Here is a 21,444-nt window from a genome sequence, read left to right as displayed (position 1 = left end):
CCCTCTGCTCAGGGTGGGGGGTGGGCAAGGCTTTGCCAAGGACCAGCCAGCTGCTCCGGCGAGAACCTCCTCCAAGCCTGCCACCCCCAATTTCTCTGCTGCTGCCCCATCCAGCTCCCTGGACGGAACCCCCCACATTGCTAACTGCTGCCCAGGGAAGGAAGGGAGAACTGGGGTTTCATCCTCTACGTGGAGGTGGGGGGGGCACTGGGTTTGGGTCAGGGTAACCAAGTATTTCCAGGATAAAATGTTAAAAGGCTCAGAAAGTGCTGCGTTGCAGGGGAGGGGGGAGGGGGGAGGGAGGGAGGGAGGGAGGGAGGGGAGGAGGGGGCCCCACCGCTCCTCCATCTCCCCCCCACCCCTGAGCCCCCCACCGCTGCCCCCTTGGCCTCCCCCAACCCCTCAGATGTCGGACTCCAGCAGGTACTGTTCGGTGTAGTCCTTGGCCAGCTCGAGGCCCAGGGCCGATTGGCAGAAGGTGGCCATGTCTAACCACAGGGCCGGCTCCAGGAAGAGCTGGCACATGACCTTCCCCTGCTGGGCGGCCGGCACCTGGAGGCGCAGGTGGTGTAGCAGCTGGCTCTTGACGTGCGCCAGGTCGCGCCCGAAGGCGTCGATGTTGAGGTAGAACCAGTCCTCTCCCAGCGGGATGGGGAAGGGCCGGGTGCTGAGGGTGGCCACAGTGGGGCGGGCCTTCTGGTCGACCACCCAGCAGAGGTCCTTCTTCATCAGCAGGCCCAGGTTGCTGGCGGTGGCCTTGAAGGGTTGCCAGTCTTGGATGATGGTCTGGTTGGGCAGAACCTCCCTCTGGAAGGACTCCTGCAGGACCACCTCGGGGACCTCGCTCTCCAGGAGGAGCTCGGACGGCTCTGGGCAGAAGCCGCCCTCAGCCAGAGCCAGCACCACAGCGTCAAGGCGGGAGAGGAGCTCTTGGGCATCGAAGCGCACCAGCAGGATCCCCTGGAGAGAGGAAGGAAGAGGAAGGGGAGGAGGAGAAGGAGAATTCAGAGCAGGAGAAGGAGGAGAAGTTCCACCACGTTGTGATGGAGGAGAAGGCAGTCTCCTCACCTGGAAAGGTCCTGAGATGGAATCAGAGAGTTCTTTCTCGGGATCTGACCACAAGCAACCCAGGACCATAGGCCAACTGAAGGCAGCTCTATCTGCAGAGACAGAGACAGCCTCACCCCACAGCTCTCTCCTTGCAGTCTCCCCACCCCACCCACTTGGGGCCTGACCTCAGTCCTGAAACACGCATGGGAAGAGGGGACACGGCTGGTTTGCCCAAACCGGGTTCTTAAGCTGAGAGGCTGCCACAACAAAGGGCTCTCACGATGGAAGGCAAGATGTGCCAAATTTTGGCACCACTGAAATTTGAAAGCCCAGAGTCCCCCACTTGGGATGGGGGGCAGCTGGCAGCTGCTCCCCAGAACCTATTTGACACAGGTTCAAAGACCCAGAAGGCTGCCTCAGCCTCTTCAGAAAGCACCACCCCTCGCTCCACTCTGGGACGGGCCCCTGGAGTCATAGAACTGCAGGATAGCTGTGTGGGTTAGAGCCTGGTGCCAATAATGCCAAGGCTGTGGGTTCAATCCCCATATTGGCCAGCTGCACATTTCTGCATTGCAGGGGGTTGGACTAGATGATCCTGGGGTTCCCTTCCTGTGGGGTATTGAAATACTTGATTGTCACTTTTACAACTTGTATACAGTGAGATTACATAAGCACCCCCACACTCAGCTCTCTTTGTCTTAATTCCCCTCGTTTACTGATGCACACCCACCAAACCCGAAAGTCCGTTGCCCTGTTGTTATCTTTTCATTCAGCAGCCTAACAGCCCACGGATAGAAGCTGTTCTTTACCCTGTTGGCGCAACTAATCATGCTTCTGTATCTTCTGCCCGAGGGCAGGAGATCCAGAAAGTGCCGGCCAGGGTGTGAATCGTCCCTGAGGGTTTTCCTCACTCTCCTGAGGCAACGTTCTTCCGCGATGTCAACCAGCGGATTCACAGGACAGCCCATAATATATTGTGCTGTATTCACCACCCTCTGTAGGCACTTCCTATTAGTTGATGTCAAACCAGCACACCACACCTTGATGCAGTAGGAAAGGACACAATGCAATGCAGTCAAACCAGTGATTCAGGTTTGCTAGATAGGCACATGGTGGGCGCTGAAGCTCACAGAGTTTTCCTGTAGGTTTGGTAGAGAGGACTCTGTGAGGGACACCCCCTCTGTGCCCTGACAGGGTGGGGGGCAAAGCCATGTATCTTCTCCCACCTGCCTGGGCATATCCTCTTTCTTCTCTCTTCCCAACAAGTCAACAACTTGAGAACATCTGCATGTCTGAGCTCCAGAGCTCAGACATCGCTTTAAGCTGGACTGAAGGATGTCTTGGAAACTGAATTAGCATTTTAAGCCGGCCTGAACAAAGCTGCTGTATCATTTACTCTTCAACAAGAGTACAGTCGTACCTTGCTTCTTGAACGGAATCCATTCGAACATCTGGAAAATGTTCGAAAACCAAGGTATGGCTTCCATTTTTTTGCAGGAGCTTCTTGCACTAAATTGGAAGCCATGGAAGACGCATCGTAGGTTCAGCTTCCAAAAAAAGTTTGGAAACTGGAACACTCACTTCCAGGTTTGCGGCGTTCAGGAGCCAAAACAGATGAGTACCAAGGCGTTTGAGAACCAAGGTACGACTGTAAATGCTCTTTTTACAAGATTGTTTGTGTGCAATATTATTTTAAGGGGAGAAAAGGGGCAAATACCAGGAAAAACCAGTCCGCCTTAAAGCAATCCAGGATCGCTTAAACCGAAAGCCTAAAACATGGGTAGGCAACCTAAGGCCCAGGGGCTGGATCAGGGCCCAATCGCCTTCTAAATCTGGCCTGCGGGTGGTCCAGGAATCTGCGCGTTTTTACATGAGTAGAAGGTGTCCTTTATTTAAAATGCATCTCTGGGTTATTTGTGGGGCATAGGAATTCATCCATCCCCCCTAAAAAAATATAGTCCGGCCCCCCACAAGGTCTGAGGGACAGTGGACCAGCCCCCTGTCAAAAAGGTTTTCTGACCCCTGGCTTAAAACCTGCCTCTCTAAGCTGCAAAGGGATGCTCTCTGCTGAACTCACAAGGAAGGAAAGATAATCTCTAACGCGCTCTCAGCATCTATTCACATCCCTACAATCACAACTTTACAATTCTGTGATCTCTTAGTACAGTGGTACCACTGGGTACGTACTTTGTTCCGGAGGTCTGTACTTAACCTGAAACTGTTCTTAACCTGAAGCACCACTTTAGCTAATGGGGCCTCCTGCTGCCGCCGTGCCGCTGGAGCACGATTTCTGTTCTCATCCTGAAGCAAAGTTCTTAACCTGAAGCACTATTTCTGGGTTAGCAGAGTCTGTAACCTGAAGCATCTGTAACCTGAAGCATCTGTAACCCGAGGTAACACTGCATTGGGTCGCCCAGTCCAAGCCCTGGGAGCTCCCCTGCCAGCCAGGCTTGATCCCCAGTGACTCTGTGCATGCGCAGAGTTCCTCCCTCCCTCCCTGTGCTCTGTCACGGGGACGGCGTACCTCTGTCCACGCGGCTCCCTCACCTGCTTGGCAATGACACGGTACTTCTTGAAGTCTTTGGGTCCCAGCTTGTCGTCCCGGGTCAAGCGCGACACCTTGACCTCGGGGTGCTTCTCCTTGACCATCTCTGAGCAGAAGCGCTGGAGGACTCCAGCCACCCCTTTCCCTCGCTCCCAGGGGGCCACGCGGAGACCCTCCACCAGAGCCGTCTCCCCGGCGTCGATGATGTAGACCGACTGGAGCCCAATCTGGTTGTTGGGTTGGGTTGGGTTGGGTTGGGTTGGGGGGAGGAAATGGGAGGGATGGGGAGGGGGAGATATACGGTGGGGGGGAGGAGGAGGGGGAAGGGGAGAGAGCAGAGAGTTTAACCCTTAGTGCGCTGCACCAAGTCACCTACAATCTTGAAAAAATCTGTAATTGGAAAAAAATGGTGGCGTTAATTAAACAAAGTTAGGTGAGGGAGGAGGGCAGGTGGGGTTGGGCTAGAGGGGGGTTGGGCAAGGAGGGAGGCAGAGAGAGAGGTCTGGGGTGGGGGGAGACCGCTGTTCAAATGCCAAGCGTTGGCACACATTTTTAAGCAATTACATGAAAAGAGAACAACAACAAAAATATACAGGCATATAGAGGGGTTTATATATATAGATATATATTCATATATAGGGAAGATCACAGAGTAAGCTGATCATACTAGTACCATTGGACGGGGCCCTTTACGCTACGGGGGTCTCAAGAGCAGAGACACAGAAAGAGGGAGACATTTATTTTGGAAACTTGGGTCCTGAGGCCGAACTGTAAGGATTTAGGATCCGCGCCGCAGCAGCCCCTCCACGCTTCCTCCGAGGGAGCCCCGCCACCTTCCTGGACGGGGGGCCTGATCCCCCACACACCTACGTGAATAAAATCCAGCGAAAATCATTCGGTTTTTATCCATTGCTTTTTTTTTCTTTTAAAAAAAAATTATTTAAAAAAATAATAGAGAGAGAGAGAAAGAGAGAGAGAGGCAGAGAGAGAGAGAGAGAGAGAGAAAGGAAAAGTCCAGAATGAAGCTGGAAACAGAATCCCATTAAATCATCAGTAGACGGGAGAGAGAGAAAGAGAGAGAGAGAAAGAGGGTGAGGAACGCCCAGGCACCGGAACTGGAGGAATTGCAGTTGGGAGGGGTTCCCCAAGGTCATCTAGCCCAGCCCAGGAGTCACCGTTAAGCGGGCCTGTGGGTTTGGGCTGAGGGAGGGGCGATGGAAGGCGTGCCAACCTCTTTCCATCCGCAGGTGACCCCAGCAAGCGAGGGCTTTAATGCCCAACCCTTGCCTTGGAGGGATACAGCCTCCTCAGGACCTAATAATAATAATAATAATAATAATAATAATAATAATAATTGGACCATCTAACGGCCCACAGAGAGAAAGGCTATAAGCCTTTCTCTCCCCCAAATAGTCTCTCCCCCAAACAGTCCAGACTAAGATTTCGTGCAGGATGACCTGTAGGTGTTTGAGATTTGCAGATTTTGGGAAACATCCCATAATTTGGAGGGGGTGTGCTCCCCCACACACATTGCCCTTACCAAATGCAATTAAGGCTAGGGGGGTCCAATCGCATCCATCCTGTAGCATTTAGGCTCCCGCTTAAATTGGCAGAATCGGCTGGCGGCAGATTTTGAATGGAGTTTGGCTCCCTTTCTCAGCCGCTTCCCCCCCCCCTTTCCTGGAACCCCCCCCCCGGACGAGGAGGGGGTGAGTGTGAAAGCCACGTCCAGTTGCGGTGCCGGCGTTACACACGCGTGTGCGACAGACTTACCCATAAGCTCCAGGCTCCCCCAATTTCCCCACCCCAAACCCAACGTGTGTGAAGAGTGCGACCTGGGGGGTGGGCCACAAAGGACCCCTTTTCTCTGCCCCCCCTGAAGCTGGCACCAGGGACACAGAAGTGGGAGGGGGCGCCAGGAGGTCTCGGGCTGCTCAGGACCCTGCTATGGAGCAAAAGGCACGGAAGATCGCGGGAGCAAGCGCTTCCTCGGAAGATCTGCCTGGATCGGGGCCGTGGAAATGCAGTTTGCCTCCCCCAAGCGTAAGGAGGCCAGGAGACCCCTGAGGAAGCTGGATCAGGCCAGTGGGGGCCCCACTAGTCCAGCATCCGGGGGCCAAACAGGTGCCCCAAAAGGAAACCCACAATCAGGATTCGAACCCAGGTTCCGAATGCCCTCTTGCAGATTCCAGCAGCTGGGATCCAGATGCCTAGGCATGAATTTCTCCAGTCCTCTTTTAAAGCCATCCGAGTTGGCAGCCATAGGTTATCTGTGTCCTGTATGAAAAGCGGCTTCCTTCTCTCTGCCCTGAATCGCCAGCACCAGCTCCCCCGGGTGATCACGGGTTCCTGCGTTAGGAGAGAGGGAGGAAAGCCTTTTTCGCTCCCCTTTCTCCTCGCTCTGCATAATTTCACCTGCTCTCTAAAGTCCCAAACGCAGCAACCTTCCCTGTACAGGGGAGTCGCTCATCTCCCTCGATCGCTTTGGCTGCTCTCTTCTTTCTCCAACTCTGCGATATCCATTTTGGGGTGAGGCATCCAGAACGGCACATCCTATTATTTCAAATGTGGTTGCGCAATGGCTCTTTTCCTATTGATCCCTAGCCTGCCAGAGATACTATATCATTTGAATCACCTCCATGGTGGTTTTGTGGTTATAGATCACCTTTTTCCTTTTTTTTCTTTGCAGAATCATAGAGAGGGACCCCTAAAGGTCATCCAGCCCAAGCCTGGAGACGCAGGAATCACAACTGAAGCACCTGGCCTCTCCTTAAAAACCTGCAATGAATCGTGGGAACTGTAGAATTGGAAGGGACCCCCAAAGGTCATCTTGCTCAACCCTCCCTGCAAGGAGCCTCTGCTAAATTTCATTTGCAGGCTCTGAGGGGTTTTGCTTCTGCTTACTGCCGTTCCTATTTCCCATGCAGGAAATCAACAACAGTAAGGCTAGAACCATAAGAGTTGCAAGGGACCCCATGTGGTCATCCAGCCCAACCCGCTGCAATGCAAGGATCCTGTCAGGCAGCGACTTAGTCCGAGTTGCTCCATAGCAGCACCCACCAAGACGACCCCCCCACCCATTTCAGCCCCCCAGGTGGCAGAGGTCCTCTCCCCCCAGCCTCCCAGGGACCACCGTGGGGGCCCTGGGAGGGGGGAGAGGATGCATCTGGCCGGCCCGCCCCCCCACCGCTCTCACCACAGCTCCGTTCTTCTTGGCCAGCACGACGGTGCGGTTGGGCTCCCGGATCCAGGCATGGTAGCGGCTGGGGAGGTAGTCCAGCCCCCCGTAGATGCCCTTCGACATGGCCAGGATCTCCTCAAACTCCTTCTCGGTGGCAACCACAAACTCCAGCTGCGAATCGGCACTGGGTCTCTCCAGCTTCATGTCTACACGCGAGGCTACAGACTTGTGCGGCTGCAGGGAGATAAACCTCCATGAAAACCACCCTGGGGGGTCTCTGCGCTGGCCGGGGGTCCCCAAGCGCCAGGGGCCTCTGAAAACAAGCCGGTTAGACAGACACAGAAGGGCAAGGAAGGGGGCAGCACTCCAGGCGCTTTGCTGCCTGGGGAGGGAGGGGGAGACGTGGCCCCCGCCCACCGAAACCCACAGGTCCCAAATCCAAAAGGGACCGGCCTGGCAGTGGGGCATTTAGGTCCGGTCCCTGCCCTGGAGGGGGTTGGGATAGATGACCCTTGGGTCCCTTCCACTTCCACAGTTCTGTGATCCCTGCCGGATCAGGCAAATGGCCCATCTAGAATTGGAGAGTCGGAAGGGACCCCGATGGTCGTCTAGTGCAATTCCTGCGAGGCAGGAACTGTCCAGCCTCCTGTTCTCCTGGGTGCCTGTTATGGGATTCGAGTGTGAGAGCTGAGCTCGCCCCATCCAGAGACTGGCATCTGCTGCCTCTGACCCAGGAGGGAGACCGTTGAGGCCCAGAGCCCATGATGGGCTTCTTCTCCTCCTCCGTGAATTTGTCCGATCCTCTTTCCAAGTTGGTGGCTCTTGTGGGAGGGAGTTCCACAGTCTAATTAGTGCTGCGTGAGGAATCTTCCTGGTATCCGTTCTGAATCTCCCCCCTTGGGAGATCAAGAAGAGGGGAATGTGGGGCAGGCCATGTTTAGCACTGCACACATCCCAGGCTCTGGGCTTCTGCCCACCACTGCCTGGGGTCAGTTGGTCTGTCTGTCTCTCTCTCTCACACACACACACAGACACACAGACACACACACACTGCAAAAATATTTCTTGTGCACAGGGCTTTTGGAGGTGATGGGGAGGGTTAGCTTCTAGAGTATGATTCCTCCCCACCCACCCAAAAAATTCTTGTTTACAGTTCCTCTCTGTGGCTCTTCTTTCTACCTGGTTGTTTTGAGACGCGTTTCCCCCCCTCCACAGAGCCACACCTTAAGATGCCATTCCGGACCGGAATGTTTTTTAGGGCGCATACAAAATACAAACAAGCAGACGTCTTATTATGGGCTGCCTTTGTTCCTTAAGGCCGGTGTGTCAAAGCCAAACCCTTCGCTGTTGCCGCTTCATCCAAATCATGTTTGCAGGAAAAACAAACGTTTCAAGGCAAAAGAAAAAAGTAAAAGGAAAGGGGGGAAAGTGTGTTTTTCCGAAAGGTGAGGTCAGCAAAGGTAAGGTCTCTTCACGGAGGTATAATGTTCATCCATTGACACCCACCCACTCCAGAAACTGGGATTACTGGGGAAACTAAGATGGGACATCACATGTTTCTGATTTTCCAGAATAACGAGACTCAAACTGTGTGAACAGGACTCAGCTGGGATATGGAGATGTGCTCTTCCTGGTCCTTCTCACCCTCCCCACAAACTCTCCCTGCCAATTGTCCCGTCAGGTGAGAAATCCAGGTAACCCTGGAAGCTCCACCAGGGCAACAAGGTCCATTTTACCTGAAGTGTCACAACAGAAAACCCTCCCCAAATCAGGTGTGCTGAGCCTGCGTCCCACATGGAGCCCCCCCCCATAACCTGGGGGCCACTCTCCTGATCTAACCAGGGCAGAACTAGCCTCTCTGTGTTCCTGCAAGCTTCCCACCCCCAGGGAGAGGTGGGGAAGGGTACCTTCAGAAGAATGTCAACACAACCTGCTGGATCAGGCCCAAAGCGGCCGCATCCTGCCCTCACAGGGGACAACTCAATGCCTCAACTGGGAAGCCCCCAAGCCAGGACCCGAGTGCAAGAGCCGCACTCTCCGCCCCTCCCAAGGTGGTTTTCAGCCACTGGTATTCAGCCTCCGACTGTGGAGAGAGGAAACAGACCTTTCCTCCTCCGTAAATTTGCTTCCTCCTCTTTCGCAGCCATCCAAGTTGGTGGTGCCCATTGCCTCTTGTGGCAGGGAGTTCCGCAGTTGCGTGGAGAAGGGCTTGCTTTTCTCTGTCCTGAATCATCCAACATTGGACGTCCACAATAATAATAATAATTTATTATTTATACCCCGCCCATCTGGCTGGGTTTCCCAGGCCACTCTGGGCGGCTTCCAACAAAACACTAAAATACAATAACCTATTAAACATTAAAAGCTTCCCTGAACAGGGCTGCCTTCAGATGTCTTCTAAAAGTCTGGTAGTTGTTCTCTTTGACATCTGGTGGGAGGGCATTCCACAGGGCGGGCGCCACCACCGAGAAGGCCCTCTGCCTGGTTCCCTGTAACTTGACTTCTCGCAGGGAGGGAACTGCCAGAAGGCCCTTGGAGCTGGACCTCAGTGTCCGGGCTGAGCGATGGGGGTGGAGACGCTCCTTCAGGTCTACTGGTCCTTTGAGGCCGTTTAGGGCTTTCAAGGTCAGCACCAACCCTTTGAATTATGCTCAGAAACTTACTGGGAGCCACAAGTTCTAAATGACAACACTTTCTCTTCCGTTGGCCTGTCAGCTATGCCGAAATATAGTTCGGCTACGTGCTGCCTGAACCTTTTCCCCGCCCTGAATCTTCTAATGTTCTGACACACCGGCTGGTTAAGTGGGCAGCTGTAACTGCAGCCAGACCAGAGGAAGCGAGAATGTCGTAATCTGAAGGGTTCTGTGTTATCTGAAAGGGGGCGAAGGCTGCAAAGCCCAGAGGTGGGTGGGCAGAGTGAGTTTTCGGACTGTCCTGAGTGGGTGTGGGAAGGAGAAAAGGCCCAGCTTGTTGATTTAGGCAGCCTTCCCCCTTGTTTTGGGAGTTGAAGCAATGGCCCCAGCCCTTGTTCCACCACAAAATGAGCATCGATCCACAGGAAAAAATTGGGGGAGCCTTTTCTCATCCAGGAAAAGCCTGGTCTGCACCCCAATTTTCTGGTGGAAGCAGTATTAAGTCAAGGGAACAAACAGCTCCTATCCTATCGTGTCCCGGCCACAGCCCGACCCCCCTTGCTTAACTCCAGTGGGTTTACTCAGAAGTAGGTGCATTGTCAGCTGCAGGTTAGGAACTTGCTCCCCCAACCCCACCCCACATTTGCCAAGCGTGGGAACTTAAGAGAAATTGAAAAATGTCTTCAGAGCCCTCCAGCCCCCCATCAAAGAAGTGCTTAGGAAGAGGGTGCCAACTAAAGCGCACGCACAAAACTTTGGTGCCACCCGAAGCCGGGTTCTGAGGCTGTGGGGCGTATGACATCATGATCCCCATAACCTGGGGACCAAGTCGGAGCTCCTGCACTTAGGAGAGGGTCCCCCACCCCATTTGTTCCAGACAGTACCTGAGTCCTATCAGACCACCCATTTTGCCGCTGGCACCTCAAAAATGAAGGTGCCCAGTGGGCCAAATCCATGATAACTGTCGGGGGGTGGTTCCATTCCATGTTGTGCATTAAGAAAGCGGGGTGCCCCCAGGCTTCCCTTTTCCCAGAAGGGGCTTACAACTAGACAGTTTGTCCCCCAGGTATGTTATTAGGAAGCAAAACATGCAGCCGGGGGAAACGCCTCCCCCCCACAGGGGAGCCTCTTCTTGAAGGCACAGCAAATTACAATCCTGACTCTTGCAGAAAAAGCCCCGTTGATGTGGCCCTACTGCTGTTCGCTGTCCCTCCCCCCAAATCCAGAACTGGCCCCCCTGCCCTTCCCCACAGCCCCCCCTCCCAGAGTCAGCCGCTGTGCCTTGAACCCCCTGTTCCCGCCGCCGCTACAGGCACTTGTGAGAAGTTCGACACCAGATGGAAACAAAAACAAAGGAAACCTCTGCTTTACGGGTCGTTGTTACTTGGCTGATCTGCTCCCAGGGACGCTCTCACTGGTGGGGAACGGGTGGTACTGGTTGTACTGGTGGTGGTGGCGGCGGTGCTCCTGGCTCTGGCAGCCTCTGGCCTCAACCCAGGCGCTTTGGAGACAAAATCAGGACAATGAGGGAAGGGATTTTGATTCAGTCGGGCTTGGGGTGAGCGGGTTGGGGAGCAAGCAGTGTTCCTAGCTGACCTTAAAAACACAAAAAAGGTCTGTGCTTCCATAAGACCAATCTCTCTCTCTCTCACAAGCACACACGCACAATTTCACCACTCTGCCATGGGATGATGCCTTGGGGGCATGTAAGCTCCCAATCCCCTCATATAGTTGATTGTACAGTTGGGACACCCCAAGGGTCATCCAGTCCAACCCCCCCACAATGCAGAAATCCTCACCAAAGAATCCCTCCCAGGTGGCCCTCCAACCTCTGCTTAAAAACCTCCAGGGAAGGAGAGCCCACCACCTTCCAGGGGAGACCGTTCCACTGTCAAAACGGCTCTTAATGTCTTCCAAGTTCTTCCAGATGTTGAGTCAGAATCACCTTTCTTGTAACTTGAAGCCATGGATTTGAGTCCTACAGTCCAGAGCAGGAGAAAGCAAGCTGGCTCCTTTTCCCATGTGCCATCCCTTCAGATGACCTCTCTGTGGGAATGTTCAGGGATGCAGGAGAGGATATACTGATTGATTATAGCCTTTCCAACTTGCATTAACAAGTTCGCATTTTAGCAGAGTAACATTCCCCTTTTTAAACTTGCAGCGGATGCGTTTGCTCAGGCTCGCTAAAGCCTCTATAATAACTATTATGGTATTTCCCCCTTATTCCCTCATAAAAGGTAAGACACGACACAGTCTTCTACAAAAGTATAAAAAAGGGTTACTCACACATCATTCTGTTCACAAGAGGATCCATATCTCACAAGGAGACAGTCCCTTTGTCCTCTCTTGGCTGGAAGCCAAAAGGGCATCTTTGGCTAAGCAGATGTTGCTTCTTCGATGCATGTATGGCTGCCCTGCCCTGTGCTTTTGTCCTACACAGGTGAGGCCATGCCCACCTCTAGTCACATGCAGAGGAAGTCTGTCCCAGCCCAGGAGGAAACAGGAAGTTTACCTGCTGGTGGGACAAACATTCCTCCCCATGTGTAAACATGTTCTCTCTAGGAACGTTGTACTTGACTGCTCTTGTGTTTCACATCCCACACTCTCCATCTTCTCTTCTCCAAGTTAAACATCCCCAGCTCCTTCAACCATTCCTCACAAAGCTTGGTTTCCAGGCCTTTCGTCGTCTTGCTTGCCCTTTTCTGCGCTCCTTCCAGCTTGTCAACATCCTTCAACTGGGGTGCCCAGAACCAGACACAAGAATCCAGGTGGGGTCTGACCGAGGCAGAAGAGAGCAGCACTATGCCTTCCCTTACTGACGGACACCATCCTCTCTCTGCCAGAGGAACTCAAGAGAATCTCCCACGCCTGAAGAGGAACGGTTGAGTTGGGTCTGTTTAGGCTGGAGAAGAGAAGACTAAGAGGTGATATGAGAGCCATGCTCAAACATCTGGAGGACTTTTCTCGTGGAAGATGGAGCAAGCTTGTCTCCTGCTGCTTCAGGAACCCCTGAATCAAGGGGTTCAAACTATAAGAAGGGAGATTCCGAATAAACATCAGGAAGAACTTTCTGATGGTAAGAACTGTCCGACAGTCGAAGGAACTCCCTCAGAAGATGGTGGACTCTCCTTCCTTGGAGGTTTGGAAGCAGAGAGGTTGGGGGTGCCACCTGTCATAGACCCTTCCAGCTTTACAATTCGTCGTTCTAATAGGAACTGCAGCTTCGCTCTCTCCTCAAATTGTGACCTCTGGGGCTGGCAGGGGGGTGGTGAGTGAAGGGGTCATGGAGGAAGACAGCAGGATCTCAGCAAGCAGAAGAGGGGCTGATTTTGTGGGGTTGTGGCAAGGACACACACACCCTGTGACCACAAGGGACACTGGAAACCCAAGCTCAGCCTTGGCTTGCAGGACCTGAGCTCCAGAAGCCCTTGACCCAGGTAAGGACTCGCACCTGAGACGCTGGGATCGCGTTTCCTCAGCAACTGATCATGAATATTCCATGCTGCGGAACTCGAGGCCTCTTCAGCCGGGAGACGAAAGAGGCCCCGGGAGAAACGAGGCCTGGAATATAAAACCAGGCGGAAACACTCGAAATACCCATATTTTCCATCTCCCTGCAGGTGGGTCAGAGGGATCCGTTTGCTCCCGCAGCAGGAGGGGCTTCACATGAGGGAGATCTCAAGTTCTCCCCCCCCCCCCCATGCTCTCATCTCCAACGCCACCAGGCAAAGAACCGCGTTCATTGCCAGGTCTTGGCCTTGGAAGGAATCATGTGACACACGGCAAGAAGGAAGAATTTCTGCTCACCTGCAAAGGGCACACAGAGGAGGGGCCTCTGTGCAGTTCTGGGCGTCAGGGGCAAAGCTGTCTGCTTTGGGAATGGGCTACTTATAGGGGCACTTGCACCCATGCAGGCCTGCCCCCACCACACCCCCAGAGAGCTGCATCACAGGCCTGCTTAAGTGCCCCCGCCAGTGAAGGAGATTCAGCGGAGAGGCCAGCCACACAGCAGGGCCTTCTCAGCGATGGCCCCACAGTGACTAACAATAAGCTAAGCAAACGAATTCAGTTCCTGAGGAGGAGCCTGTCTACCTCTTCTCCCCTGAGCCCCACAGGGACACCTCCACCTCCACGGCTGGTCCACAGAGGCTCCTTTGTGCCGATGGGATCGAGTGAGCCCTGAGAGTGGCATCTCCACAGCTGGGAACCCCTTTGCCCCTAAGGAGGCAATGGCTGCCAAAGGTGGACCTGGCCTTCCAACTGCCAGGAGGCAACACTTTTTAAAGGGGGGGGGGGACAGGCCCTCCAGGCAATGAATGTCCAGGCCTCTTATGAAACTCAGCCATTCTCTCTGCAGAATCTTCTGAGGGCAACTTGGCCGTTTGGCCTCCGCTGGTGGTCCTGAACCCACACAGAGATCTCCCCTCTCTTGCTGACCCTGGCCTGGACTGAGCCCTCACCCCCTCCTCAGTGGCACACCACTGGGGCTTGGATTTTGACCGTCATCGACAGCTGGCACCCGTCTGTCTCGAGAGACAATGGAGTTTGCCTCCAGGGGTGAAGTCAAACGGCTGCATTAGCAGCCCTGAAATGACCTCTCTGGGGCTAAACGTGTGTCGTGCGTCTGGGGGTCCTGGGCTGCCCAGATGACAAGACCCCCCCTCTCAGCCTCATTGTTGTGGTCCAAAGGAAAGCAGAGCAAGACATTGGGCACCGATTTGGCCGCAGGAGCTGCTAGGAGGCGAACAAGGAACATTCCAACCATCACTGTGGATTTGTGCACGGTTTACTCCCTAGTCGTTTCTTCTCCCGAAGATATCCCACACGGCAGCGGAGGTTGAGGATCCGAGTTTTCCTTCTCCTACATGGGCTCCCTTCCCAGGTGGATCAGGCCCACTTGCCCCTCACTTCCCTACACAGCAGGTGCAGAAACTGCCTTCTTGACCGCTGGACCCCTTCTTGGTCTCATGGACCGAAGGTGGACAAACTACCCCCAGAATGATGTCCCTCAGCAGAGGCCTTTTCTCTCGCCTAACACCCCACACGCCCCACTTTGATTATATGTGTCTACCCACAACTATGGACCCCCTTTGTGGCACTCTGTCCTCAAAAGGCGTCTAGGAGGAGACCTGCTTTCCATGAACAAATGAGTAAATAGAGCTTCGCAGCTGGACTGGCCAAAGGGCTCCCGTCTGGCCCAGCGGCATCCTATCCTCAGGATGGCCAACTACCCGCCCCCTCAGGGCGCTCTCCCCCCAGCGCCTTGCGATTCCTAGAAACTGCTTTGGCGCAGAGACTTTCGCTGCGTTATCTGATTCCGGCAGCAGAGGGAGAAGCAGGAAACACGCAGCCTCTTCCCTGAATTTGCCTGGTCCTCTTTCGCAGCCAGCGAGGTCGCTTCCTGCCGGAGGGAGTTCCGCAGTTTATCTGAAGAAGAGCTGCCGCCTGTTGTGCGCCCTGGCTATCGGATGACCCTGTGGGGTTACGCTGGGATGGGGCAGAGATATGTGTGGGGAGGACGTGTGGGGAGAGGCACCCCCTCCACCTGCACGGGGGGGGGGGAGAGAGGGGAAGCTGCGCCCCCCATACCCTTGGCGTGACCTCTGGCGCCGCGCTCCCCAACCCCCCACAATCAATCCCCATCGATCTTCACGAGGATTAATCAGGAACTGCCAAGACTGACGGGAATGGAAATTAACCAGGGGGGCCAATTAAAACGATCACCTCACCAGACTCCGCCCCCGATTCCCCAGCATTGAACCAGTTCCATATAAAGCAGATGGCGCTGGGGGGGGGGGCGCGGGGAGGGAGCAAGGAGCTTTGCAGCAACGCAGAGAGATCCCTGATCGCCCTCCCCACCCCCCAAAGATCTGAAGTGGGGGGGGGAGAGGCAGGGGGGGTAGCAATGAGGCCCTGCTCCTCCTCCTCCTCCTCCTTCATCTTTCCTGGCCGCCCTCCCTCCATCTCCCATCCCTCCCTCCCTCGCCCCCCCTCTGGGCTCCATCTGTGCCGATGACGCCCCCCCTCCCCAAGTCACATGTCCAGCCCTATAAATAGCAGGCACGAAGAAAGGAAATGTAACACCACCCCTCCCCTGGAAGTGGGGCGGGAGGGGGGGAGAGAGAAAGCGGAGCGGGAGGGGGGCACCTGAGAATTCAATGGGGATCCACGCCGCCGCCGCGCATCTCTGGGCGAGCCGGCTGTTCGCCGCTTCCCCCCACCCCCCACAGGACGAACCACAGGCCCCCTCCCCAGGCAAAGCCACGGGCCCCCTGCGGGGAGGGGCTTCTCTCGGAGGAGATGGGAGGCGGTGGCCGGAAATGGACCCCCTCTTATCTCTGGCCATTCCCGGGAGGGGCATTAATTGGCAGAAGAGGGGCGGGGGAGGGCATAGCCAGGAGCGGCTCCCCAAGAGATTTTGCAGTGGGGAAGTGATGGGGGCGTCGCTCACTTCGACGGGGGGGGGGACTCCCATCGGCAGCCGGGAAGAAGACAATGCCGGGAGGGTCCTGCAAGACTGGGGGTGGGGGAGAGAAATACGGAAGGAAGTCCTCGCTCAGCCCCCCTCCCTCTCAAAGATCAGGGCGGCTCCCAGGCCCCCTCCCATCTATTCTCCCCAGGCGACCCGCTTCGCGCACCTTCCCGAAAATCCTCCCTGAGACCGATTTCCGTAAAATGGGTGGCCCTATAGAAACTCATTCCCCCTCCCGGAATGAAAAAGAACGCGGAGATTCTGGGCTGGTGGAGGTGAGCTGCGCCCCCCCCACCCAACCCGCAGTACCTGCTGCGCGCAAGGAGAGGAGAGCCGGGCGGACGCCGGGAGCCGAGGCTGGGTCGGTGGGTCTTCTCCTCCTCCTCCTCTTCTTCCTCGGTCCCTTTTCGCCCAGGCTGCGCGCGGAGAAGCCTCCTCCGCCTCCCCCTATAAAGATGGAGAGAAGCCCCGCCCACCGCCGGGAAGCCCCGCCCTCTCCTGGCCTCCGGGGCGGCGGGGGGTTCATCACTCCGGCGCGGTGGGGGGGGGGGCTCTCTCCCTCCTCTCCCGACGTCAGAGACGAGGATGGAGGAGGCGAAAGTGGGGAGAGAGGGCATTTGGGGACAAGGGCGCAGGGCGGGGGGAGGACCCAGAAAGGAGACGGTGCTCACGACCCTCCTTCCCCCCATGCTCCCGCGCAGGCTTCGCTGGAAGGACGGCGCCCCCACCCCACCCGAATTAGCGCCGGAGACAGAAGACCCCCCCATGGCACCTGTTATGCGCCCCCCCTCCAGAGCGCACCTGGCAGGTCGCGCAAGAGAGGAGTCCCCCAACAGCAACAAGCAGGCGCGCAGCCAGGCTCACGAGCCGCGACGGAATCGCGGGACTGTCGAGTTGGAAGGGACCCCCAGGGGTCATCCAGACCAACCCGCTGCAATGCAGGAGGGAGAGGCCGCTTTGGACTGGCCACCCAGCGAGGGCGTCGCCTTCAGAAGCTTCTCCTGAGCCAGACCTCTCAGACCCCGCAGCTGAAAACTCACTCTCTTCCCTGTCCGGTCTGGGTGCGGATTTTTTTATCGCCTCTGCTTTTTCTTTTAAATTAAAAGTGAGGTTCATTGTACAACCTTTAGGCGCCAGGCGGAAAAGTTCCTCTTCTTCCAAGCCTTTGACATCCCTTTTAAATGATGGGGAGGGGTTTTGAAGGGGGGGTATTGCATTTTGTGTGGGTTTTTCATCTTGCATTCTTATGTTGTAAACCGCCCTGAGATCTGCGGAGGGAGGGCGGTATACAAATTGAATAAATTAATTTTTTCAAACCGTTAGTCTTAGACAAACTCGCGGGAGGTGCGGGACTCGAAACCCGCAGATCCGAAGGGAGCCCAGCGCCCTCCCAGGTGACTTGTAGGTTCACACACACGCGCGCGCGCGCGTTTCTGCACGCGCACCCTCCCATGCAGGACCTGCGCTGCCTCTGGGTCAGGCCAGGACTGGCGCGGTGCGTTGGCCGAAGGCATCATCCAGAAGCGCTCCCCCAGCAACTTCCAGACCAGCCTCCAGGGGCGCCCCTTTCCCGACTACCCCAGCGATCCCAAGTGGGGCAGCATGGAGGTGCCCCTTCTCCAGCCAGCACCACACGGGACCCCCGGCTGACTGGGGATTCCTAGATCTCCTTTCTGCTTCCTCTTCCACTCCTCTGCCCTCCGCTTCTGCCTTCCTCGTCTGCTTGAGCCTGATTCTGCCCTCACCTGGCGTATCATTCCTCTACGGGCTCTTATTTCCTCTCTTTTTTCCTGCTCTTCTTTCCTCGCTCGATGACTTTGGCCCTTTGACGTGCCGGCCTTGTCCTCTTCCTTCCTTCCTTCCTTCCTTCCTCCCTTCCCGACCACTGTCACACGGCAGGGGTTGGACTAGATGGCCCTTGCGGGGCCCTTCCCTCTCCACCTCGAGACTTGCTCTCCTTCAGAGTCTCTACGCATCCACGTTCCCTCTCCCCTTTCTGTCCCCCCCCCCCACCCGTCCGCGAGCAGGTCCTCTTCCGGGAAGCCGCTGAGCAGGACCTCGTCCTCTTCTTTATCTACTCAGTGAAAGCAGATTTTAGCGTGGATAAAAAGATTGTTTATGAATATGCAACCTTTAATAACGATATAAAAGTATGGAATTAATAAAGACATCCACACAGAACATTCATAGGGGAATCACAGCTATATTATAATCCTACCCTATATTCAAAGTTCTTTCGAGCTCTTTTGGATGCAGACTTATCAATTATTTAATTAAATTCAGTTTATCCTTTTCTATGCAGAGAAGGCTTAGATCAGAAAACTGATCTTGATGAGGCCGCAGATCATTTTTTTATGCTTTTTTAGTCTGCTACAAAACTGTCTGACACCAACACACGGGAACAGTATGTCAATTCCACATTTGGAAACGCCACCCGAATTTTCTCCAGGAATATTATTGGATACACCTCTTGGTAGCTGAAATTTTCTTTCTCAAGGTGAGCTTGTTTGACCTGCAGGCGGAAGTGCAAAAGTTCATCGGCTAGACTAAGGTCAACAGCCTTTGGATATTCTTGCTTTAACATCTTGACGCCATTGTGAATCCGATCCTTGGTTGCTCGCAGGTTCACCAAAAATGAAAAATTGCCAGCTTCACTCCTACACACCGTTGCACTTCTGTCTCGGTTGGATACAAGAGCATCCATGACAGAGATAAATGAATTTACCCTAAACTTGCCTCTTGCTGAAAGTTCGTCTGAGGCTTCAAAGCTTGTCTCAGCTTTCTTTTGGGGTTTTTTTCGTACTCTCTGCCTTCTTTTGACAGTTTCGTATTCTATATCCGGTAGAGTAAATGTCGCTTGCTGTTCAACTTCATCAAACTTAGCCTGACTGATACGAACTGCAAGAGTGAGCTGTAAATATTTGCACATGCGCTCCGTGAAATTTGCAAAATTTGCAAAAAGGGCCTTGCTAACTTTATGAAATCTGAAGCATGGAAATGAATTCAAATTCTTCCATTTTTTTTACAGAAGATTTTCCGCCTGCCATCACATTTGATCACAGTAAATACGCTTGAGGGCTTCAACAATAACAGAAACCATACAATTGCAGAGTTGGCTTGAACCTCCCATTTTGTGTCTGATTAAATGTTTAGGAACTTCTAACTCAACAAGCAAATTTTTCCCCCCAGCTGAGAAAAAAAACAATAAAGCTCATGTATTGTTGCAAATCAATCAATCAATCAATCACTGCATCCAGGCATGGGTCAACTGCGGTTCGTCCAACTAGATTTAGGGGGATTGTCCAGAACATGGAATAAACTTTGCAAGCTTGTTCCTTCCCAGTTTTTTGTTGTTGAATGCCCTCATGTTTTCCAATCAAAATATTGTACTCTACATTTACTGAAATCTATTTCAAGTTCACTGATGTAGTATTAGCTGCTCAGCGGTACTTTCACTGGTGTGATCTTTTAGCGCGATGAAACTCAGAAAGCATTCAACTGGTAATCCATCATCACGAGGAGAAACAGATCTAACAATGACAGGAAGTTGATCGATAGTGGATACATATCAGGGGTTGAATCGACTGATAAACTGAAACAGTCTGCCTGTCGGATACCTCCCTCTGAAAGGATGGTTTTGCCTTGGTCAGACGACCCAAACTGGAGTCCTGTGTCCAGTTCTGGGTTCCACATTTTAAGAAGGATATTGACAAGCTGGGAGGGGGGCTGTGAACCAAGCCTGATGAGGAACGGTTGAAGGAGCTGGGGATGTTTAGCCTGGGGAAGAGGAGACTGAAAGGAGAGATAAGAGCCATCTTCAGATATCTAAAGGGCTGCCCCATAGAAGAGGGCGCAAACTTGGTTTTTCCCTGCTGGGGAAGGACCAGAACCAATGGAGTCAAAGTACAAGGAATGAGACGTGAGAGCTGTTCGACGGTGGAACAGACTGCCACGAGAGGCGCTGGACTCTCCTTCCTTGGAGGCTGGATGGCCACCTGTCATGTATGATCTGGTCGAGATTCCTGCATGGAAGGGGGTTGGACTAGATGACCCTAGGGGTCCCTTCCAACTCCGCAATTCTCTTCTTCTCTCTGCCTCCTGCCGCCTCAAGGAAGGCGAGTCCAGCTCCGGAGGAGGAGGAGAGAGGCTGGGCAGCCTCCGGAAGAGAAGCGCCGCCGCCGCCGCCGCCGCCGCCGCCGCCGCCGCCGCCTTGCAAGGGCCTGCCCGGAGCGCCTGGCACGGCCGACCTCGTGGCGCAACGGTAGCGCGTCTGACTCCAGATCAGAAGGCTGCGTGTTCGAATCACGTCGGGGTCAAGAGCAGCGGGCGCCCAGCGGGGGCTCCTTTTGCGCGGCTGGGGGGGGGGGGGGACACGCGGCCGAGGCGCTGCTCCTTTTCAGCCCGGAAGCGCGTGCGCTGCCTGCCTCGAAGCCTTTGCGCGCGAGAGGAGGACGTCTCTGCACATGGTCAGAAGCGCTCCTTCTCCTCTGCTGGGAGCCGAGAAGGAAACGCAAGAGGAAGCGCTCTGCGCCCTTCGCAGCTGCCTCGGAGCCTATGCATGGAAAGGGAGCACTCTGCACATGGTCAGAGGCGCTCCTTCTCCTCTCGAAGCCTATGCATGGAAAGGAAGCACTCTGCACATGTCCAGATTTCTCTCGCCCTCTCCTTTGCAACCTTGCAACCAAGTTGCAACCTTGCGGAGCTGAGAAGGAACAGAACCGCAAGAGATCTTCTACCCCACAGCTTCCTTCGGGGCTTGGACTTGCGTGTGCTGTGCCCCCCCCCCCGTTGGAGGATGGCAACCGACTGGATGTTGGGTGCTGGCAGCCGGCGCGCCTCCCACCCCCGTGCCCTGTGGGTGGCCCCTTAACCAACCCTTGGCAGGCGATGGCAGGCAGGTCATTAGCGGGGGGGGGGGCAAGAGCAGCCAGGAACATTCCTCTCCTCCCCCCCCCACCCCCCTGCGCGCACACAAAGCATCCCTCCACGCCAAGCGCCCCATTGCATCACCCCGTGTGGCCTGGCACGGGTCCTCCCGCTCGTTAAAATGATGCAACGGAGTGGAAGGAGGAGGTCGGGGGTGGGGGGCTGGCAAGGGGGGATTGGGGTGCGCGGGAGTGGGGGGGAAAGAAGGGGACGTCAATTAACCCAGCGGGCAGCATCCCCCCCCCCACCTCGCAGCCCCGCGGGCCGCGAATCGCAGAAGGGACACCCAAAGGTCATCCAGCCCAACCCCCGGCAGGACAGGGGTCGCAGCTAAAGGATCCCTTTGAGATTGTTCCCTGGCAAAGCAAAAGGCAGGTCGGGGGTGTATGGGGGGGGAGGTGAGGTGAGGTCTGGCATTTCCCCTGCATTCCCTCCGTTGCCCCCAATATTCCGATTGCAGCCTCATCGGGGCAGGCACTCCTTTTGACATCTCATCTATTGCTTATAATGTTTGATGTATTACAGTATTTTAATATTTTTTGGGAAGCCGCCCAGAGTGGCTGGGGAAGCCCAGCCAGATGGGCTTGGTATAAATAAGAAGAAGAAGGAGGAGGAGGAGGAGGAGGAGGAGCTGGAT

At 54.9% G+C, this 21,444-nt stretch overlaps 1 protein-coding gene across 3 annotated transcripts; it reads right to left on the bottom strand.

Annotated features, from left to right (window-relative positions):
- Positions 1 to 344: 344 nt before the first annotated feature.
- NAT16 (N-acetyltransferase 16 (putative)) lies at positions 345 to 16,343 on the bottom strand. 3 transcript variants are annotated; one of them, XM_080979945.1, is made up of 5 exons: positions 16,191 to 16,341; positions 10,770 to 10,910; positions 6,792 to 7,010; positions 3,598 to 3,822; positions 347 to 960 (listed from the first exon to the last, which is right to left on the bottom strand). In XM_080979945.1, the coding sequence occupies exons 3-5, from the start codon at positions 6,978 to 6,980 to the stop codon at positions 403 to 405; spliced, it is 972 nt and encodes a 323-aa protein (XP_080836071.1). In that variant the 5' UTR covers positions 6,981 to 7,010; positions 10,770 to 10,910; positions 16,191 to 16,341; the 3' UTR covers positions 347 to 402. The 3 variants fall into 3 exon arrangements, with proteins under 3 accessions (XP_080836073.1, XP_080836072.1, XP_080836071.1); XM_080979947.1 differs by lacking the exons at positions 10,770 to 10,910; positions 16,191 to 16,341 and adding an exon at positions 4,269 to 4,461 and having other exon boundaries at positions 345 to 960; positions 6,792 to 6,928; XM_080979946.1 differs by lacking the exon at positions 10,770 to 10,910 and having other exon boundaries at positions 346 to 960; positions 16,191 to 16,343.
- Between the last annotated feature and the right edge of the window lie 5,101 nt (positions 16,344 to 21,444).

This window comes from Podarcis pityusensis, assembly GCF_964106645.2.
Source record: "Podarcis pityusensis genome assembly, chromosome: 13".
Taxonomy (NCBI): domain Eukaryota; kingdom Metazoa; phylum Chordata; class Lepidosauria; order Squamata; family Lacertidae; genus Podarcis; species Podarcis pityusensis.
Note: the sequence above shows the minus strand (reverse complement) of the source record. Positions and strands in the feature narration are given on the sequence as shown.

Coding starts and splice junctions, on each gene's coding strand:
- NAT16 (XM_080979946.1), bottom strand. CDS start 6,980: ATGAAGCTGGAGAGACCCAGTGCCGATTCGCAGCTGGAGTTTGTGGTT. Junction 3,823..6,791: donor CCAAGAAGAACGGAGCTGTG/GTGAGAGCGGTG, acceptor CCCAACAACCAG/ATTGGGCTCCAGTCGGTCTA. Junction 961..3,597: donor ACCGTGTCATTGCCAAGCAG/GTGAGGGAGCCG, acceptor TCCTCTCTCCAG/GGGATCCTGCTGGTGCGCTT.